The sequence below is a fragment of the Emydura macquarii genome, unplaced genomic scaffold (genome assembly GCF_026122565.2).
Source record: "Emydura macquarii macquarii isolate MOO-44397 ecotype Brisbane River unplaced genomic scaffold, CSIRO-AGI_Emac_v2 contig_1790, whole genome shotgun sequence".
NCBI lineage: Eukaryota > Metazoa > Chordata > Testudines > Chelidae > Emydura > Emydura macquarii.
In genome coordinates this window covers 24,139,746-24,162,218 of record NW_027131927.1, presented here as the reverse complement: position 1 = coordinate 24,162,218, position 22,473 = coordinate 24,139,746, and the positions used below count along the sequence as shown (strand labels likewise).

General features: G+C 39.8%; 1 protein-coding gene and 1 long non-coding RNA gene across 3 annotated transcripts in view; one reads left to right on the top strand and one right to left on the bottom strand.

The window, feature by feature from the left end:
• LOC137159199 (uncharacterized) overlaps positions 1–21,721 on the top strand; it is a 113,457-nt gene extending 91,736 nt beyond the window's left edge. Inside the window, exons 1-4 of one of the 2 annotated variants that reach the window (XR_010921583.1) lie at positions 2,723–2,857; positions 7,241–7,315; positions 20,574–20,752; positions 21,198–21,721. This is a non-coding gene — a long non-coding RNA (uncharacterized lncRNA). Of the gene's footprint in view, positions 1–2,722; positions 2,858–7,240; positions 7,316–20,573; positions 20,753–21,197 lie in introns of those variants that run through there. The other variant, XR_010921581.1, reaches the window with a different exon arrangement.
• On the bottom strand, positions 11,935–16,647 carry DMP1 (dentin matrix acidic phosphoprotein 1). Its single transcript, XM_067557387.1, has 4 exons — positions 16,594–16,647; positions 16,434–16,481; positions 14,844–15,191; positions 11,935–13,458 (listed from the first exon to the last, which is right to left on the bottom strand). The coding sequence occupies exons 1-4, from the start codon at positions 16,645–16,647 to the stop codon at positions 11,935–11,937; spliced, it is 1,974 nt and encodes a 657-aa protein (XP_067413488.1).
• Positions 21,722–22,473: the final 752 nt, after the last annotated feature.

Here is a 22,473-nt window from a genome sequence, read left to right as displayed (position 1 = left end):
CTTTCAATCAAGTCCTGCTCGTTTTTTGGACGAACTCATATTTTTTTTGACTGTCAAGTATTCACACATACACAACACCCCCACCCACCGCATAACCTCTTTCTCCTCTTGCATGCATAAAGAATGTGGCCCTTAGGGTTACTGTAGTACACAAGTCTGGAAAGTGACTTTCCAAGCTCTAAGCCCCGGGGTCTCTTTCAGCACCTGAGTAAAAATATTTTAAATCTTTACATATTTACTCAAAATGAGATAGCATGCTGGTGAGTGAATCTCACACCCAATGAGTGAGACTTGACATGTCTGTAAATCGCAACTTTTAAATGTCTCTGGAAGAGCTTATTAGTTGTTCTTATAGCGGAGTGAAAAGAAGGTAGAGGGTGAAATAGTCTTGAACATTTCCTATGAAAATAACTTCATTTTACTTTTTATTTACGGGGGGAAATGGTCTCTGGACATAGACTGAGGAGTGTCACATGACAATGGTAAGAAGCCATAGGCACTTTCTTCTAATACTGAACAAGGCAATTTATTATAATAGGGAAAACAGCATTGTTCATGACAATATTGTATCTTTTCCTGCTTCACTGTACAGCTTCTGCCTAGATCCTTTTTTCAGGCCCTCCCACCTGACTTCCTGCTGCAAAGTTAAAGAAACAGTACACATAACCTCCCAAGGTGTAATAGGGAGAGATGTTTTAAAAATTGAAATAAATAAAGTTCTTTTTTTTAAACTGCATTCCTGTGGTGTTCCAAAAATGTAGCTTGGAGTTCAAGAAAAAAAGAGAAAGTGACCATGATTTTAAAAATAAAAAAAGTTCAAAAACCCTTTTCCTATTTTTTGATGACCACAAGCCCATGCAATTATATAAGAAAAAAATAAAGCCCTCAGTGAGGGAATGGGGCGTATGTGACAGTCACTGTGTGTGCTAAATCAGTTTGAAAGTTACTCATCCCCATTTAATTTTATCTGGCCACATTCCTGGCTCCTAAAAATACAGTTCCCAGCTATGGTGGGGAAGGAGAAAGGGGACCAAGTGCAATAAAGACCAGTTTGAAAACTGTCATTTTGATCAGACCACAGCATTGTGGTACTTGGACCATATTTAGAACTCTGTGCGCTGGGAAGGGGGGGAAAGCTTATTGCTCTCCATTCCAGATGTAAACTGAAAAAAATGTAACACTGTCAGAAGAGAGGCCATGACAGAGGTGGGAAAGCTGCTTACTGTGCACCCTGCCATTTTGGTGTGGCCTCATTACTGTGGTATATTCACCTCAAAGAGCCACTGCATCTCCTGCTCCTCTCCCTGAGAGCAGTATGCCACAGTAATAATGGCATTTAGCTCTCGTAAAAAAAATCACACATTTTTAAAGAGCAGGACCCAACCCTGTTCCCACTGGAGTCCACGGAGTTTTTGCTATTGAGTTCAGTGAGAGCAGAGTCAGACCTGATATCCTGGATGGACTAAATTAATAGTTTCAAGTTATCCGTTAAAAAATAGAGCTGGTCAAAGAAATGATCAAAATTACTCAGGGAAGAAATGTGACACATTTTTCACAAAACCATCACACCACATTTTGACCAGCTATGGAGCTAGAAGAACATTTTTGCATTTCAATTTTTTTCCACAAAAAAAAAGAGACCCAATATTCAGCTACCTCTAGTAAAAAATGGATAGTTTCATGGAATCACTAAAGTTCTGTCAAAATTCTGAAGTGCTTTAACTATCTTGCCAAACTTCTTGTTTTCTGCAATTTTAATCATTACAGTTATTTCTTCTTTGATTGAAACCTGAATTGCATCTGAAATATGGTGCAAACAAAAGGGTTAATCTTTGATTCTTCTTCAGAGAGCAAGAAATGATGTAGAATTGTGGTGGGCTCTTTGCTTTGTAACAGGTGGTATCAGAGCTATTTAATATTCCAAAGTCTGAATACATTGTGGAGCAATTAAGACACCCGTCCCAGAATGGGATCCCTGTGGACTGTTGAATGTAATTATTCTGCACAGCACAGGTGTTTGCCCATAGGGGTCTGAGTTGATTACAAGAGTGGGGCATAAATTAGGTGACTGCAAATAAAGGGCCAAATCCTCATTCAATAAAACCATTCACTGCAGGTTATGGTGATGGTAGAGGGTGTTGTCTGAAGAAAGACTAGTCAGGACTGTAGGATTTGACCTAAAGGACTTGATTCTCCTTTCCCATTGGTGCAAATGAAGAGCAATTTTGTGGAACTCAATGGAGTTACACCCGTATAAACGAGAGGAGAATCAGGCCCAAAGGGTGGAAACTCCTTTTAAGTTTCAGGAGCAGTAGGAGAGAAATTACCTTTTATCAAATTGCATGACCTCATTTCTAAAGCACATGGCTGAGCTGTTTTGCAAGATTTGGGCTGGCTGGCAAGGTATACAGCCCACCTTCAACTCGGTTCTCCAGGAATCAGCTAGGTGTGAGGGTATAAACAATGTCCAGGCAGATGTTTATCCTTAATGCCCCACAGTATCTAGATGTGTTTCTGTTCCCAAGATCCCTAGGACAGGTGTCGTATAACGCATACTTCTTATATCCCTTTGTAAAAGTTCTTTTTTTTTTTTAAACAAGTAATAGTCATAACTTGTGACATGAGTATTGACACAGAGTGATCTGATTGGCTGCCACAGCTCTAGGCAAAGGTTAAAGGATGTAACGTTTTTTTCAGACACAGTGCATGTCTTCATGAAGGACTTTTGTACTGGATTCTGCAAGCACTTACTGCCAAGTATGGACTACTGGAAGTAGTGCTGATGATTATGGGTTGTTGATCCACTACAGTCAAAGCAAGGAAATAGAAAATAAGCTTCAGTGGGACGCTTCTAGCAGTAAGTGCTATGCGAAGTAGTAATAAGGATTAACACCATGACTTTATATCGCCTTTTTCATCAGTATATCTCAAAGTGTTTTACTAAAGAGTGAGTATCACTACCCTATGTTACAGATGCAGCATTGTCTCCTTGGTTACCAAAAAAAGAACAGTAGCATACTGAGGTGTGTGGTATTTTGCTACCATCCTGTAATCTTCTTAATGAAATCTTTAACAAATATTTCCAACAACGTGCCAGGGTTCTTTTCAGCATTCCTTCAATAGTTTTGGGGAAAAAAAAAAAAAAGACTATATTAGTCTTTTTCTCATTCTTCTGGATGAGAGCATGCCGGTTTCTTGAAACTGCTCACAAATTTGTGACGTGTAAAGGTTTTAAAAAGACAGAAACACATCAGTGGTTTTATAAAACTTTCTTTTTCATCATGTATGAAACAGTTAATGTTATTTTCAGAATATAGGTGGATATGGATGGATGGATGAAAAAGAAATGTGATTTTTGCACAGTTCTCATAGTTAGAATCCTTCGTGATTTACAGTACCTTTATCCAAGAATCAGGCAGCACAGACAATACTGAAGAGGTTTATTCACAATACTGGGAAGTCTGATAAATCAGCTTCAACTTCATGGTATTACGGTGGTCAATTATATATGCTTTATCGATTACATAGTACGTTTTAAATTTTTTATCTATTCACTTACAAATACAGACATTGTCCCATCCAGAGAGAACAACAGCGATAATGGTTCCAGAGGGGTAGCCGTGTTAGTCTGTATACAGCAAAAACAACGAGAGTTCTGTGGCTCTTTAAAGACTAACAAATTTAATATTTGTAGGCATAAGCTTTCGTGAGACTCAGCTCACTTCGTCAGATGCAGAGGTAGAATGATACAGTAAATAGGAAATGTAGATATACCAGTGCATAGAGAATAATGGGGGAGGTGGATGAAAGCCAGGTACTTGAGAGCTAATGACAGTCATTGAGTAGGAGGTGAGAATGGGTGAGCAAAGCCATTACCTCTTGTAATGAGAGAGCCATTCCAAATCTCTGTTTAAACCCAGTTTGAATGTGTCAAGTTTGCAGATCATTTCTAACTCAGCAGTTTCTCTTTGAAGTCTGTTTTTGGAGTTTTTTTGGAGAAGTATGGCAACTTTCAGGTCAGTGACAGTGTGCCCTGGGAGATTAAAGTGTTCTCCCACTTTTATGGATGTTATTATTTTTTATGTCTGATTTGTGTCCATTTATCCTTTTGTGTAGTGATAGTCCAGTCTGGCCAATGTACATTGCAGAGGGGCATTGCTGGCACATGATGGCATATATAACATTAGTGGATGTACAGGTGAATGAGCCCCTTACGGTGTGATTGATGTGGTTAGGACCAGTGATGTTGTCACTAGAGTCGATGTGTGGGCAGAGCTGACAAAGGGGTTTGTTGCAGGGATAGGTTCCTGGATTGGACTTTTTGTAGGGTGTATGGTTGCTGGTGAGTATTTGCTTCAGGTTGGGGGGCTGTCTGTAAGCCAGGATGGGTCTGTTGACCACTGCCTGAGCGAGAGACGGATCATCTGCTAGGATAGTTTGTAGATCTTTAATGATGTGTTGGAGAGACTTTAGCTGGGGACTGTAGGTGATGACCAGTGGGGTTCTGTTGTTTTCTTTGTTGGGTCTGTCCTGTAGTAGGTGACTTCTGGGTACCCGTCTGGCTCTGTCAATTTGTTTTTTTACTTCTCCAGGTGGGTATTGTAGTTTTAGGAATGTTTCATAGAGATCCTGTAGGTGTTTGTCTTGTCTGAGGGATCGGAGCAAATCCGGTTGTATCTTAAGCCTTGGCTGTAGACAATAGATTGTGTGATGTGTCCAGGGTGAAAGCTGGAGGCATGAAGATACGTATTGCGGTCAGTTGGTTTTTGGTATAGGATGGTATTAATGTGACCATGCTTTATTTTTATTGTAGTGTCCAGGAAATGGATTTCTTGTGTGGACTGGTCCAGGCTGAGGTTGATAGTGGGATGGAAATTATTAAAATCCTGGTGAAAATCTTCGAGGGACTCTTTCCCATGGGTCCAGATGATGAAAATGTCATCAATGTAGCGTAGGTAAAGAAGAGGTGTTAGGGGACGAGTTTTGAGGAAGCGTTGTTCTAGGTCAGCCATAAAAATGTTGGCATACTGTGGGGCCATGCAGGTGCCCATAGCTGTGCCACTGACTTGGAGGTATAGATTGGCTCCAAATCTGAAGTAGTTGTGGATCAGGACAAAGTCACAAAGTTCAGCTTTGAGGTGTGACATGATCATCGAGGAAAGTGTTTTTGATGGCTTGTAGTCCATCTTTATGTGGAATGTTGGTGTAGAGAGTTTCTACGTCCATAGTGGCTAGGATGATATTTTCTGGGAGATCACTGATGGATTGTAGTTTTCTCACCTCCTACTCAATGACTGTCATTAGCCCTCAAGTACCCGGTTTTCATCCACCTCCCACATTATTCTCTATGCACTTGTATATCTATGTTTCCTATTTACTGTATCATTCTACCTCTGCATCTGATGAAGTGAGCTGAGTCTCACGAAAGCTTATGCCTACAAATATTAAATTTGTTAGTCTTTAAAGTGCCACAGAACTCTCGTTGTTTTAACAGTGATAATGGTCGTTACATACATGCAGAGACACTTTAATCACTCTACTTACATCAAGCATCCTAGGGCTACACTCGGGGCGGGGGAAAGGTGGAGGACAAAGGGGGTGGTCCTTACAGATAGGTGGCAGGTGAGACAGAAATTCTAAAAGCAAATGTGCTGTTCTCATTGGAATTAGAATCACTAAGAAGACATCTGGCTTCCTGAGCCATCGGATGCTTACACTAGCCATTGTCCTGGAGGATCAGGTATGCTCGTTAACCATTTAAATGAGTTTCGACCTACAACTTGTTAACTGAAAACAACTTCAAGCCTTACAGTATTCAGTACAGGCCCCACTATTTTCAGCTGAATGCTGTATACTCTTGCATAAACACAGGTGGTGAGAAATTGTGGAAGTCAAAATAAAGCAGCAGTACCCCTATTTTACAGATGGGAGACTGAGATTTAGGGCTTGATTTTGTTGTCACACTGATATAACTCCACTGACTTCAGTGGGAATTAATCCATACGTGTAAGTGTGTAAATGAGAGCAGAGTCAACCCTGGAGATTTTGTTTCATTTACTTGGAGACATTATGGCCTACAGGCATAGGACTGGGAGTCAAGACTCTTGGGGTGAAATCCTGACCCCAATTCATTAAGTGGTAAAACTCCCACTGACTTGAACAGAACCAGGATTCCACCCCAGGTTCTACACATGTTCTGAAACTAAATTGCTATGTGATCTTAGGCACATCACTTAACTTCTCTGATTCTCACTCTATCCATGCATAAAATGAAGAAATGATATTTATCTATTTCCAAGGGCTATTGTAAGAGCTAGGTAAATAATATTTGTAAGTGTTCTGTCCACTAACGCATATTCTGCTTTAGAGTTTTATACTGTCACCCATCACTGTATTATCTGGGCACCACAGAGGAACAGAGAGAAAAGAAGAGGCAGAGGACAGAAACTTACTACTTTTTTCTCAAACATCCAAACCAATTTGGTCTAGATTTTGAAGTCCAGCTCATGAATGCTGAGTGGTAGTCACATACGTGTGGGTATGAAATGGTAGTTTTCAGCAACTTTTGCAATCCCCCAATCCTAAAGCCGCTTTGTGTCAGGCTGGTTATTTTTATTAGGAAACTGAATAGGGTCCTGCATACCCTGTTGCAGATTTAGAATTCCCGGGAGGTTAGATTCATGTCCTTATTGTTGAAATTATTACATACATTTGGGAGAAATTCAGAAATTTAAAAAATCCCATTCCCTATGCCATTCTGTTCATTGCATTATTTTGTCCAGGAGTGTTGGAGGTATTTACACATTAGGCCTATAACTCAACTCAGCGTGGTAGCTGGGGCTGCATCATTTGATCTGAACAGCAGCGCCACTTGCTGGGTATCTGAGAAATCACAGTACAATTTCCTACAGTGACATATTTCTAAATAACAATGCTAAATTAAATGGTTTCACCTAATCAATATTTTTTTCACTTTTCAATGTTTTTAAACATTTCATGGTTTTTAATACAGTTACATAGCCTGTATCCTGAGCTAGATGCTTAATTACTTTCCACCACTTGTCTGAGAGTCTCTTTTGATTAGTTTGTAAACAAAAAGTCAGATCCTGTAAAACCAGACGGTCAATTAGAGCTTTTTCAGTGCTCGAGATAGTACTTGAGCCCACAAATTAAGTATAGCTTTTTATACTATAAATCGTTAAAATTGAATTAACTTCCTTTCTGGTTCTTTAATTTGTAGATCTATTCTAATTCCCAGCAGACCTACCACTGGCTCCAGAGGAATTTAAATGGAACTGTATCAGCATGCATCTGTGTAAGTACATCTGTCCACTAATAATTTATAAATCTACGTTGCCAAAACATATGAATAAGGGAGGGTCTGTCTACTGTGTATATAATACAAACTACTGAACTAATTTATGTATTGTGTTATATAAAGATGAAGAAATAAACAGGCTATGTGCTATGTGAAACAGTCAGGGCTAGAGTCACAAAGAAATTTAGGCATGGGGATATTGACTATCACCACACCTAATTTGTAGGCACCTGGAAAATGATTGTGACTCACAGAACCTAGGGTCCCTGTACAATGAATGGAGAAATATTGGTACCTCAGAACGGGACTCACAAAAGCCATCACAGTAGGCAGTTCCTATCCAAAGGTAGGCAACTGGTGTGGGCTAAGCCTACCCCTCCCTTGGAGATAGGCACCTAAGTGCATGGAGACAACTTCCTGTGCTAATCCAAAGTCAAAGGAAAGACTCTCATTAACTTCAACAGGCCCTAACATTGTATGCTGCATGAATTTTCATAACCTTTAAGGTCAGAAGGGGCCATTATGATCATCTAGTCTGACCTCCTGCACAGCACAGGCCAATATGTAGCAGACAAATGTTTTATTTGCGTATACCTGATCATTCCCCCCACCATTTTACATCACTCCTCCCTAGACATGGGACTGCCGTTGACTTCAGCAGAGCCAGGATTTCACTCTATATCTCTTTCTTTTCTTCTCTGTTTTTCACTGAATGATGGTCTAAAAGAGAGACATAAACGATCTAACATTTGGTTAATTCTAAGGGACCTTTTCACAAGAGACTATATTGATCCATATTCAGCACAGAGCACATCCCTGTGAACTCTACACATAGTCCGGCACAGAGAAATGTTGGCACACCAAAGGCATGGCCAGCTGATCTATGCTCAGTGTGGCTTTTGTATGTCACACTTCCAAACTTTTCCCCATACATTCCAATGACATTTTTGTGTATTTTCATTCTTTTCCAGAATTTGGCCCTTGTTGCTTAATCATTTTACAGGAGACAAAAGTAGAGGAAGAGGTATCCATAAAACTCTGTAGTCCCATAACCCAGATTCCATACCCCAATTCAGCAAAGCACTTGAGCACATGCTTTGTTTTAAGCATATGTATATTCCCATTGATGACTGTGCTTGAGCTTAAAGTAAATTACACAGCAACATATTTTGCTCAGTCAGCAAATAATGACTCCATATCAAGGGATCAGTACTCCACCTGTAATGTGAACAAATTGTTAACAAAATAAGAGCTATTTTATTTTATACTGACTTTTCATAATTCAAACTGTATTTGTGGATTGATTTGAGATACTGGAATGTAATTTTACAGCTTCTTGACCTTTGCATGAATTTTACATCAAGGTGAAACATTTATCAGTTTTATCTGCTGGTATTTTACATATGTTCCTGTCCAGGGCCAGATTTAGAGACAGGCGACCCAGGCGACCACCTGGGGTGCAGGGCTTGGGTTGCTGTTTTTGTTGTTAGTGACAAAAGGGAAAATAGAATGTTTTGAAGTAAAATGTTTCATGTATTCCATATGTGGATTCATTTTTCACTAACCTCCTAGAACTACCTACTGTAGCACTATTTAATACTGGTCTGCCCAATGTGGTGCACAGTTCAGTTTCTTGATGTTAGTATATTTCAGTTATTCTTAAAAATAAAAAGTTTCTATAAGGTTAGAGGAAATGAATTTATTTTATTTGCTTATATATGGCATGAATAAATACAGACTTACAGATCCTAGCATGCAAATTTATCGTCTTACATAACAGTGATATATCATGCATGTAAATCGTGTATCAAAGTCGTGAAATGGGCTACAAATGCAATAAAAAATAAGGTATTCAAAAGTTTAACAAATGGAGTGGGGGTAGGTGACGAAGACGCTCCTCACATGGGGAGCCATTTGTTCTAGAGCTGGCCCCATTCCTGTCTCCATGCACCTGGAAGCTTGAATTTAATTCCAGATTTCAAGCAGGACTGATCTGGATTGCTCAGAACTGGAGCAATTACTGAATTTGAATGTCATGTAAGCAAGAGTTCTTACTGCTGTGTGATCACCTCAGAATTTTACATCTAATTACAAAAATTAACCCAGTTGATGTGCTTTCATTAGGAAACATGTCCATACCGCAGGTCCATGCGTTTAATTGTTTTTTTGGGATGCATGTAACTGAGGCTGCTCAACTTTCCAGGTTCTTTGGTATCACAAGTATTTGCAGGGGACCCAATCCTACAAACACTTAGACATGCTGCTGGGATTTAACAAGGGCATTACTTGCCCTCCATGAAGAATCTGATGTTGTGAGAACAGCTATGTCAACATAGGCTTAAAGCAATTAGGGAGGTTCTGCTTGAACCTGCCAGGATGTCGCAGCTGGAGAACAGCTCTACAGTTAAGTTCCTAACATATTGGAGGTGGAAGAACTTCTGTTCTGAAATAGAAGGTAGGTGAGAGACTGGTCAGACTTCTAAGCCTCCTTGCCCTTCTCCCTTTCACCATCGCCAGCTCCCAGTCCAGATCAGCCAGTAATCCTCCTCTCACCCTAATGCCTGCAACACCATTACGAGCACACCGATAGACTCTCATTCCTACTCACTCCAGCTTCAGCATCCTTTTGTTCATTCTCCCTTCCCACCCCTGGCACCATTACTAAAACCCAGTTAAGAACATAAGCATGGCCATACTGGGTCAAACCAGTGGTCCATCTAGCCCAGTATCCTGTCTTCTGACAGTGGCCAAAGCCAGGTGCTTCAGAGAGAATGAATAGAACAGGTGATCATCAAGTGATCCATCCCATCAGCCCTTCCCAGCCTCTGGCAAACAGCAATCCTTGCCAGTTGCATTCTCAGCTCCCCCTTGTCTTGTTCATTAATCTCCCTTTCCTTTTCTCCCCATTTTTTTCTTCTATCACCAATGTGTGGTCACACTCCTGACTGCTCCCTTCCTCCCAGCTTCCCCATCATGCCTTCTGTCCACTGCCCCAGCCTTCCGAATGTTCCTGTTGTCCTCCTTCTCCTAAGCAACATTAGAGGATGTGAGCAGAATACAGAAGGGCTGTCATCTTCTGTGCACAGGTTCATCTTGTCACTAGCACGTCCATATAGGTGCATGTTGTGTATGGAGAGAAGAAAATGCTAAGAAAACTCCACATCCTCGGTCATGTTCAGAGTTGTACTCCTCTTGGTCTTTCTACCTTCCAGTACTGGCAATAGGAGAATTCAGCCCTATGTGATTGCTAAGCTTTTAAATTATAATGATTGAACAGAGGTGGGTCAGTCAGGGTCAACAGAGTATGTATGTGTGTGCACCTCTGAGCACAGGACCGTCCTTGGTTTGGTCTAGCATAGAGAGATCTGCACTCCCTGTGCATTTAGCGGTGGCTGCTGTGCTGATATGCTGGACATCTGAGAATGGTAATGGAGCATTAGAGAATGATGATTCTCTGATGGTGCAATAATATTCCACCTAGCATCTCTTTTTGAAAGTGACACTTTGAAGAGGGATGCTTCAAAATGCTGGCCTCCTGCTGCAAAATCAGCAGAAATATAGGGTATGGATATGGTCTCATTGGTGTGAGAGTAAGTCAAGAATGACTCCACTGAAGTCAGTAGAGTTACACTGGTATAAAAACAGTGTGAGATCAGAGTCAGGCCCTATTTTTCCTTAAGTGGTATGTCCGTCTGAGTCAGCTATGCTGCATATGTTAAAGTTATCAGTTTCAGAACTCCCTTTGTTTCTGTCCACTGCAGTTTGAACCCAAAGTAATAACATTTCATTTTAACCTAATAGTAAAAATTCAAACCATGTAACTCTTTATTCTGGTGTTTTTAATATTAATTAGGGAAGTCAGACAAGATTATTTTTAACTTTGAAAAAGTAATACTATCAATGCAAAAGGATACAACACGTTTTCTGTACATTTATTACAAAATATTACATACATCCCATACTGAAGTGATACTTCATACACTGTATAACAAACTAAGTTGAAGTCCACATGAAGTGTACATGCAGTGACCATCTGCTTTGCTTGTTATGTGCAGTAGTGGCAGTTAATTTAAAGTTCATTTGGACTGTAGACAAATGAATCTAAGGAAGGTATAGATGCAAATATTTGTGTAACAAATATAAGCATCCATTCTCTCCTTAATTCTCAGGCATTGCTCCTAACAACGTTAATGGAAATAACACAATAGGAGAACATAGACACATCTCTGTGTTAGCTTTATCTCTTAATCTTCACTGAAAAATACAAGATTTGATTTAGATTGCAAACACTTTTCCTAACTAATATTTAGCTTTTCCTTTTTTTTGGGGGTACTAATTCAGTTCTAGGATCATAAATCAGCTTCTCACTTAGATTTATCCTTTTCATATTTAAAGTATCATTTTTCATTTCCTTTCACATTGGGCAAACACCAGCTGAAATAGTGAAATCCTACAGAATCATCATGCCCTTATTGTTCACAGAATATTTCTCAGATGGAACAGCTGATCTTCATGCTGTCTATATGGTAAATAAATTAAAATATTTTTCCCTCCCTGCCCTCCCTCCCTATCTCTCCCCCAACAAGTCATATATAGTTGGATTTTTAATGTACATTTTAATACCCATCCTGGCAGTCATTGTCATCAAAATCACCAATGGGTTTGTTGTGGTAAACATCAAGCATTAGCTTTCTGCTTTCAATTTCAATGCTCCTTGATATACTGTCATCTTCATGGCTGGCTGATTGGCTTGAATTGGCAGTGTGCTCTCTGGATGAACTGTCTCTTTCTCTAGAGTGACTATGTTCCACTTCTTTGGATTCACTATCATTAGTTTCTGCAGACTCGCTGTCTCGGCCTTGCAGCTCTTCAGAACTGATTTCATTCGAATCACTGGCATTGCCCTCTTCACTGCTATTGCTCTCTTGTGAAGCACTTTTGCTCTCAACCGATTTACTGTGAGAAGGTCCATCCTTATCGTGAATAGAATCATTCTTATCTTCTGATTCCACGCTGTCCTCTGTGGATTTACTCTGTTCGCTTGATTTGCTCTTGTCTTCTGTGGATTCACTGTCACTTTCTGATGTCTTGCTGCCATCCTCCTGGGAGTCTCTGTCTTCCTGCCCTTCTTTAGATTTGCTCCCGCTATGTTCATCTGATTTACTATCCATGTCTTTGGACTTTTCCTCAATTTCTTCTTGGGATTCCCTACTTTCTTCACTTGAATGGCTGGTGACTTCCTCCCTGGAACGACTGGTGACATTTTCCTTTGACTGGCTAACAACATCCTCCCTGGAGTGGCTGGCGACATGTTCTTCAGAACTACTGTTGTCTTCCGTGGACTTGCTGTCCTCTCTGGAGTTGTCATCTGCATCAGTGGATTTGCTGTCATCGTGCTCTGCGCTATCATCCTCTTCTAAAGTGTCGCCGCCATTTTGGAACACATGGCTCTGGGAGTGTTTCAGTGACTTATTGCTGCTTTTCTGCTTGCTGTTGCCGTGCTCCCTACTGGTTTCTTGGCTGCTCTCTTTAGAATGAGTGACACCATGAATCATGTGGGAATTGCTGCCATCCCTCTCAAAGATGGATGGGTCATCACCCTGCATTCCTTCATAATCAAAATCATCTCTCTCCTCTTGGCTACTGCTGGCACTGGCACTACTGCCTCCATTTCCTTTGTTGTGGTGATGCCTGCCATTACTGCCACTATCAGAAAAGCGACTGGCATCCTCCCCATTATCAAGGCTTCTGCTCTCGCTGCTGCTGCTGCTGCTGCTGCTACTGCTACTGCTACTGTCTCTATCTTTTTTCCCAATAGCAGGAGCTCTGCTGTCACCATCTAGATCTCCATCAGCAACTGCATTATGCTCATCTATTCCAGTGGGACGTACAGTGTATCTAATGTCTGCCCCATTAACATCTTCCTCATTATTTTCATCAAAGGTGTCATCTCCGCTCTCATCTTCCTCATCTGTCAGGTAACTTCTTTGCTTGTCCCCGTTGTTAGAGTCGAGTCCATTGGAGTTATAAAGAAATCTATCATTTTCAATGTCATCATTTTCTTCTGATACTCTGCTGTCCCTCCAATGGTGATCTCCATTGTCATTGCTGTCAATATCAGGAATCTCATTTACATCCTCCTATACATGCAGCAAAGAGAAATTATTGTAAACACTTCCTTTGTGTATTTTATAAATGCTATTCATTTACTAAATTGTGTAGGCCAAATATTATTCTCATTTATACCCATGCTACTCCATCAAAAGTTGTAATGTAACATAGGTGTAACTGAGAGCAGAATTTGGTCCAGTATGCCTTAAAATGTATATCTAACAAATCAGATTTCAAACCACCAAATAAAATAATAATGGTCATGTTATTTCAGTTAAAATTTTAGGAGTCTTAAAAATACATCCCCCTAGAAGTTGCTGCTCTACTAGAATTCAGTTTAGATACTGTAAACAAGTAATCCACTAGTTTAAAATGTGTGTCATAAATGGATTTATGGCAGGAGAGTGGAGAATTTTAGTTTATGGCATTATGTGGTTTGGGATGACAGAGGTCCCTCATACTCATTATAACGAGAACATGATGTGATGTAATATAGCTCGAGCCACAACATTCTTTTGAAGTTCCCGGTGTTTGGACACAGGAATTTTGTTTGTTCCATCTCTTCATGTAATTGCATGTGCCTTAATAAAACTACTATAGTATTCTACAGTAATGGTCCAAAACACTAAAAGCAGTGATATAGCCCATTGCACCATTCTGTAAAAAGCCAGAGCTTTCACATGGACTCCATAGTAGCTGCTAGGTGCTGCACTCTTTGGAAAATCTTGGACCAGTGTTGGATTTAAATGTATAGTAATTGATTTCAGGCCCATTTGTGCAATAAAAAATGGGAGCTGCTGATACTGAGCTGTTTTGAAAATCTGGCCCATGGATAAGTTGTGAGTTTTTATGCTTTGGACAGTAAAGATATAAGAAAATAATGCTTTCCGTATACATACAGATCCATTAGGTATCTAGACAACATTTTTCACGTGATTGAATGGGAAGGATTATAATCTAGTGGTAAGAAAAGGGGGTAGGATTTCATTTCAGATAAAATTTTACACAATTTTATATTTTGGTTATGTTTTTCCATGTTGTCAAATTTCTCCTGCAATAATTTTGCATATATATGAATTTCAAATAAATCCAATTTGTTTGTCTTTAATGGACACACTAATCCCATTATAATGCCAGATGAGACATATTCTTTTTCTTATTTCCCATACACTTACCCAAAACCAAATTTGTTATCCAAAATTCAGTTAGCACAATCCTGTCTCTTGAAAACAGAGCCTGATCTGATAACTGCTAATTTACAGCAAATTATCTGTGATGTGTTATGCTGTAGCCCTGTGTTTACAGCAGATTGAATTAAGACTGCTAACCACTTTTTCTGCTCAGACAACTGGCAAAAGAATCATTTTATCTGCTAGGAAACTGAGCCTCATACAGGAGAGCTATGTATACTTACCAGAGAGTTTTTCTCAGTCGATTGATCTCCATAGCTATTTTCATCTACTTCTTCCACATCATCAAGTTCACCAGAATCTGTATGATAAGCCCAATTCTTACGCTGAACCTGCTTAATTCTGAAACTGTCATCATCTTCAGTGTCCTGAGTGCTCCTTTCATCAACATCATTTGTGTCAACATCATCTAGATGACTTTCATCAGTCTCTTGTACGATGCCATCATGTTCATCAGCAATGGAGTCCTCTCCTCCAATTTCTTCCCTGCTTTTAGAGCTGCTGTCGGTATCTTCATCATTGTTGCCAACAGAATCTGCCTCCTCATTCAGACTTTCTTCGCTTATTGTGTCCTGGACAAAAGGTGAAACAAAGGTACTTCGATTAAGCAAATGTTATTGCAGTTTTACTGATGCCATTGTAAGGGCCACACTATGTCCATTCGTGTAAAATAAACTGCTTATTACTGCTTGGCTGTCTGTCAGGAAAGCACTGAAAACCCTTTTAATTATCTGTTCCTCTGCACTGCTTTTATCTGTTTCGAATGAACTACAGCTTGCCTTATGCAAGAAACCCCAAACATTTGATTATGCTTCATTTTGCCGTTTCTATTGGGTAAAAGAGAGGTGTGTGTTGATGACTCTGTTTTAATAAAAGCTCATGCATTTTGGAGCACTCTGAGACTATTTATATTGAAGTAATTTCAGTTTAAGTTTGAATAAAATAAAGGACTGTTTTTCTTATAGTTACCAAAGATGCGGCTGGCATTTCAGATGAACTAGTCTGGTTTTTTTTACAAAAAAGTGATCATTCAAAATTATATCCAGAAAGGATTCAGAGTTATAATCTTAAATGTCATTGGTAGAGATTTGTGAAACTGTGGGAGGCTTTTGGGCTCAGGAAAACCAAAACCACTAGTGGTTTGGAGTATACCCGTTCCAATTTTTAGAACTTTTAGAAAGTATAAGCTTCCAGAGGAAATGATTGGTTGCTGACCGGGGGAGATGGGACTTCCTTCTTTCCAGTAGATAAAGTTCCCATTTGTAGCGCTGCAGGTTTGGGAGCTGCCAAACTTCAAAGCTGTGACATTTTACATCTAGAAAAATAGTTACTGGTCCAAGGCTGAACTTTGCCTGTCCTGTGCCTTGCGTTGGGGAAAGATCAGGGAGAAATTCCATATTTGGGTGGTGAAGGCAGAAACATTCCTCTGCCAGTATTCCAATTTCAAATGGCAGCTATCTAAAGCTGTTCAGATCTTTGGATTGTTACAGTAAATCCCGTGGGAATGGATTAGTGGGCAGCACGTGGCTGAGATGGCCGAAAGCATGTAACGTATTCATTTATCATATGGCACTGCAATTTATCACAGTTATCATCTCCACATGTGTGTGTGTGGCAGGGAGGGTGTATGTAGAATTGGCTGAAACCTTTATGAATTTAAATGACTTTGAAAAAATGTATATAGAGATGTGATAGCTATTTTAAAGCAGTGTTTTGAGCACAATTAACCAGAAACTAGGTCTGCTTTACAATACTGTTTCACAAGCTATTTGCTGAAATAGAGTCTTTTGAAAAACACCTGATAATCTACTTACCCCCTGTTCTTCAGAACTCCTGGAATGGGTGTTGTGAACGCTGGGGACCTACATATATTGAAAAGACAAATTATGAATGAACAGAAGTCGTACAGAATGTCTTGAGCATACTTAATATGCGGAGCATTGGGGTTTTAATGATTTTATAATAAGTACTTACAGGATAAGCCCAGGATACAGCCCAGAGGAAGATTAACAGGAATACTATCTTCATATTGATTATGGTGTCTGTAACTGCAATGAAGTTAGGGATGTTACAAAAGGTATTTATACATGCTCCTAATTACAATTCAGGATGATTGATTATAAGCATGTAAGATTTTCAAAAGCTTCCATTGGTTCTGGTGCCCAATTTGAGACACCTTAAAAGGGCCTGATTTGGAAAGAGTGCTGAGCACCTGTCCTCTGAAAATCTGTCCCCTTTAACGTGCTCTTGTCTGGCACCCAAAGTCATTAGTGGCTTTTGAAGCTGGGCCATAAAGATTCAGTTAAATTTCAAATTTAGGTTTTATTTTGGTTTGGAATAGACGATACCTAGTGAAGTGCAGATTTTTCTTGATTAAACTTTAATGACAGAGTGCAAAATAGTTTGTCATCCGCTAGTTCCATAACGGCTGTGCCACCCAATGCTAATAATCAGCTTGTTAAAAAGTTTAGTACCACAAGGTCATGGCCACAGTACCAATATTGTCTAATGTTATTAGTACCTTGTCTTAACACTTGCATTTTCATCCTAAATTAATAGTAGAGAAAATCACACAGAGCCTGGCACAAAATCATCTGTGGTTCCCAATCAAAATTCTAGAATGGGATAGCTAAGCACTGGAAGGTACAAATCCAGTCTCACTGAATCACTCTAACTCTTCACAAAGAACAGATTTAGGAGTGGATTTAAGTAATCATTTTATTTCAAAATTAAACCCTCGGGTGCAACATAAACCATGAACTTTGCAAGAAGTAAGTAAACACATTTTCACTCTTTTAAACTAACAGAGGGCCTGATTCTGCCTGACTCACACTAAGTAGCATCTAACTACACAATGATTGTGGAGCACAGTGTTAGGCAATGAAAGTAAAGGGGGCAGAATCTGCTCCACAGTGTCTTAGTCTCAGATATATCCTTTTGCATAGAGTCTATTAAACATGGAATAATCTAACATCACAGCTCTGTCAGAAATTAGCTGGATTTTTTTCCCCAAGGCAGAAAAAATCAGAAGTATAAGGCCTCACATATAAAAATACTTTTACTCACAGATTTATACACGGGGTAAATCAGATAAACATGTGACACAAAAACAAACAGATAAATGTGCTCTAGGAAGGAAACACTACATTATTTTACTATCTTAAATAAGTGCATACAGATCTGAAAGTGAGAGATGAGCTTTTGCTTTTTCCTAAGAAAATAATCTGCCGATTGCTCCTCTTCCTCTTTGAGATGTTCTGTTGTGCTTTTCTCTAAACCACTGATCGATAATTGTTAACATGTACATGCTGTTTCATTTTTCACTTACTACACTGGCAGAATAAACCAAAGAAATTAAAATAGTTACCTCTGTATGCACGTCACCCAGGCTTTCTTCAGGACTTCTTAGCTTTTGCACTTGGATCTCGTAAAGGCATAGGATCAGTTAATTACCTGTATCACCGTGTTGCTTTGGTAGCTGGAGACTCCTCTACTAGTGCATGAATTTAAACTCTGCTGCAGATGTGGTGACCAATCAGCACTCTCACAGGGTGAATGATGTCATAAGGTGTCACCGGGAATCCAGCACCCCCACACTTCCGTTAGCCTCTAGAGGGATGTTTTCCCTAAAAAAAGCTTTTTGTGGTTCCAAAATGACTAGACTAGTGTTCATATAATGAAAGATCTTGCTAAGGCTTTATTTTGGTTTCTAAATTTATGCCATTCACATACATACAGGGTTATGGGTATAAACAATTAGAGAGAGTATCACCCACACACATGGCCAGATCCCTGTCATACTCAGGCAGGGGTTGTTTCCTGTTAATGTATATTTTCAGGTCATACAAGCAGACAGTTTGTACATTTATGCTCCAGGAATTGTATGTCTTTAACCACACTGTGAGAACACGCTGAAAAGGATCAGGATGAAATCTCTTTGTTTCACAGGTGCTATCTTTACACCAGGGCCCAAGCATAATTTCTTCAGGCCCAGTACAAACTTGTAACACAAGCCCCCTCCCACACACATACCCATGGGGGTTGCAACCTGGGCCAGCCCCCCCGGGTCCCAGGAAAGTGTACCCTTCCTTTCCCCCCCCCCCCCATGTGGGGGGCCCGGCTTTACACAATAAATCTGGAAACTGAGGCCCTGGTCCAAATCTTGTCAAACTCACTGGGCGCTTTCCCATCACCTTCTGTGGATCAGGCCCTAAATTTATTTATGGAAAGTAAAAGCTAAACAAGATTTGAGCCAAATAGATGCATGTGCTAGAGAAAACCATACAGCAATTTGGGTGATGGTGTTTTTCTTCCCTTCTTTTATCATCCTCTAGAGGTTTGTACTTGGGCCTGGGAGCCAGGAATTCCTGAGTTCAAATCCTGGATTGGACATTGACTTTTGTCAAGTCACTAAAACCTCTTTGTTTCAATTTCCCCATCTGTATAATGTGGATGATAATACTATCTGCCTTGCTGTGTTGTCATGAGGTTTAAATAGATTGACTATAGAAAGTTCTATATAGTGTTACATTTTATTAGTACTGTTGTTTTATTAGTATTGCAGATAGATAGGTAGGTAGGCAGGCAGGCAGGCAGATAGATAAAAATTTTAGCCAATGTAAGTAAATACCAAACACACATGCCTTTTGGTTGGGTTAGCTCTTTATCCAGGTTTATTCCAAGTAAGTGGATTTTAGGGTTCAATGGGAAAAGCAGTGATGTGTTGTGAGGGAGTCTCTTCTGCCACCAAACTGAAAGGAAGATTGGAATGGTTTCCTTGTCTTCATTTGGACTTTGCTAATTCATCCCCGCTGGCGATGACTTAGTTCTTCAGCTCATAAAAATATGCCTGAAGTGCAAATATTTCACCTTTGAATTGGACCACATTTCATCAAATTGCAGGAGTTTTTTTTAAGTGATGTCCTAGTGAAGGATATCTCCAAACTCCCCCAAAGAGTTCTTGCCCTTCTCCCCAACTTCACGCTACACAATGTTGAGTTATGCTCTCAGTATACTCAGTAGGCTGAATTCAACTCTCAGGTTTAACATCAATAGTCCAAAGTAACTCTGCTGACTTCAGCAGCTTTGCTCTGGAGTTACAAAGATGTAACTAAGAATGGCATTTGGCTAGGTTTCTTTTTCAGGAAAAAGTATAAACAATTCCAGTGAAATGCACTTTAGAAGTTTACTTTGCCAAGTAGTGTCACTTCCCTTCTTTTTTATGAGAAGGCATTTTTGTTTAACTGGGAAAAGGAATGAATAGATTCCCCCTATCCCTCAGTCCATCTCTCTGCATGGCATTTACCCATGGCACTTTGGGTTTAGTACAGGCCATGCGGAAAGAAATTGTAGGAGTCCTGTGTTAAGAGATTAGCAGCACATCACTGAGGGAAAGCACTTGAAATAACTTTTCCAGGCATTTAGCTCCATGTCTCTCAGAAGCTGTGTAAGATCATAAAAAGTGTGGCAAATAAAAACAAACTGCAATTAACACAATATCCTACTCCCATGGAAGTCAGTGGGAGTTTTTCTATCAGCTTCAGTGGGAACAGGGTCAGAGCCAAAGTCATTTTTGAGATATATTTTCCTTCCTCATCTATTGTGTGTGATCACTTCCAAAACGACACAGTTCAATCATTTGCACTGAGCTTTCCAGTCTAATGGAAATTACTGTCTATGAAATATTATTATTGGGTGGAACTGTTCTTGCCAGTGAAAAAGCCTTTGGTAGGGAGCACTTATAACTTTCCTGAACTTCTCTTCCATTTGTGCACTGATGATCTCTTGGGACAAATGGAGAATTGAGTCTTTAGTTTCCACATTACAAAACTATTGTGCAAAGTAAAAGGCATACAAATCTGGAAGCAGAAATATGGGGGGAAACACACTATCGGCACTCTGCCAAAACTGAATGTAGCTCTAAATTGTATTGACTTTTGTTTCACTTCCCACAGTGCTATGGAATCCCGGCTTTGTGTGCAAGAATCCCTCTGAGCAAGCAGCCATACAACAGCTTCAGTGGTGGGGATTTCTGCCAGTCTTTTATTATTAGCTGATCTGGGGCGGGAAGTCAGAAATTCCTTATTTCTGGATTTTAATCCTGCTTCTGGTACCAACATCCTTTGTCAAGTGGGTGAGTCACTAAGGGTAACATTTTCAAATGGGGCTTTCAGTAATGCTTGGGCTCCTAAGTGTATAAGGCCCAGATCCTCAAAGAATCAGATTGCTCTGGAAGTTAGGAGCCTAAATACCTTTGGGGATCTGGGCCACAGTTACTTTGAGACTTAGGCACTTTTGAAAATTTTACCCTAAATCTTCTCTGCTTCAATTTCCCCATCATTGAAAGGAGGATGATATTTACCTACTTAATAATTTTTTTCTGAGGATTAATTAGTTAATGAATGTCAAATGCTTTGAACATGAGAAGTGCTGAATAAGTGTTAATTATTAGGTGATTAGTCATATTCTTTCTGTTTATATTATTCTCTGTTCATAGTTTCTAATTATTGACACATAAGCAGAGAGAGCTGTGAAATTTTAAAATAACGTTGTAAAATAAATCTTGTTTTCCCCCACAGCCTGGGGCAGGACTTCTTCCTTGTGATTCCAGAGATACCCATACTGAGAAGAAAGCAGGGTATTGGGTTTCTGGACTAAACAAAACAGTTGAAGTGGTGAATAATGAATTGGATACCCCTCTGTACTGGAGTGAATTTACTGTAGTGTTGTTTACACCACAGTAGCACCTAGAGCCCTCAATCAGGATTGGAACTCAGTTATTCTAGGCACTGGATTTTTCTTTCCCTTTATTTCTCTCCTCTTTTTATTGTACAATTGGCTTTCCTTTGTGTTAGCTCCATCTGGGTCTGATCCAAAGCCCAGTGAAGTCAGTGGAAAGACATGAGTTGACTTCCCTAGACACTGGGTCAAATCTTTTGTGTTTTCACTCCTTTTTCCATAAATGGCATTCCTCCTTTCTCGTTGATTTGTGTTTGTTTGTTTGTTTTTTAATTGTCTGTCTGTTATGATAGATAATATGGGATGTCATTTCCTCTGAACTTCAAATAAAATTACACTCCGTGGCTTCATGTCACAAACCTTTTTTTTGTGCCTTAAACAATTATGGTATTTTTTTAGGTTGAACCTGCATTTAACTCAACCTCCAAACATCTGATAATGTCTTCTGTTAAAATGTCACTATCTGAGCAAGTGATAGACATGAGCATTGCCCATCCTGAAAATACTCCTTGCATCCTTCCTTTTTATTCCAGTGAGACCTGGATATCTTCAGACCATTGTTAGCTATATGCATTATGGGCTCATATCAGCCATTGCCTCCACTTGGACCTTGCGACTCACTGAGCACCATCAACTTCCACTGAGATCAACAAGAGTTGAGAGTGATTAGTACCTCACAGAATGAATGGCCTGTTACTTTCATGTGAACAGGTTGCAGAGTAAATCATACATTAAAGACCCTGTTCTGGTCCCATTTAAGCCAATAGCTACATTTTAATGGGAGCAGGAACAAACCCTAAGTGCAGGGCTAGACAAAGGATGAGATGGTCTTTCAAACAACCCATTTGGTTTGGATATTCCAAACCACTCTGATGGTTTATGAGGGTGAGAACAGTCCTGGTGGCCCTTCCCTTTTGGTGAAGGCAGCCAAAATCCTGACTCCTGTACTCCTGAATTAGAGTGTGGGACAGTAATAGCATTGAGTTTAAGGGGACAATTCATGTTAAGAGCAGGGATTGTGTCGTCTGTATGTGTTCAGAGCCCAGTACAATGGAGCATAGGCCTTTGGGCTCTGTCCTAAAAGAAATATTTAATAGTAATATTTAAAGGATCGGG

What these genes read in the sequence shown, in the direction of transcription:
- DMP1 (XM_067557387.1), bottom strand. Translation starts at nt 16,647, where the DNA reads ATGAAGATAGTATTCCTGTTAATCTTCCTCTGGGCTGTATCCTGGGCT. An exon ending in GGAGTTCTGAAGAACAGGGG is followed by an intron (nt 15,192 to 16,433) that starts GTAAGTAGATTA and finishes CCTTTTGTCCAG; the next exon opens with GACACAATAAGCGAAGAAAG. An exon ending in CGACTGAGAAAAACTCTCTG is followed by an intron (nt 13,459 to 14,843) that starts GTAAGTATACAT and finishes CTGCATGTATAG; the next exon opens with GAGGATGTAAATGAGATTCC.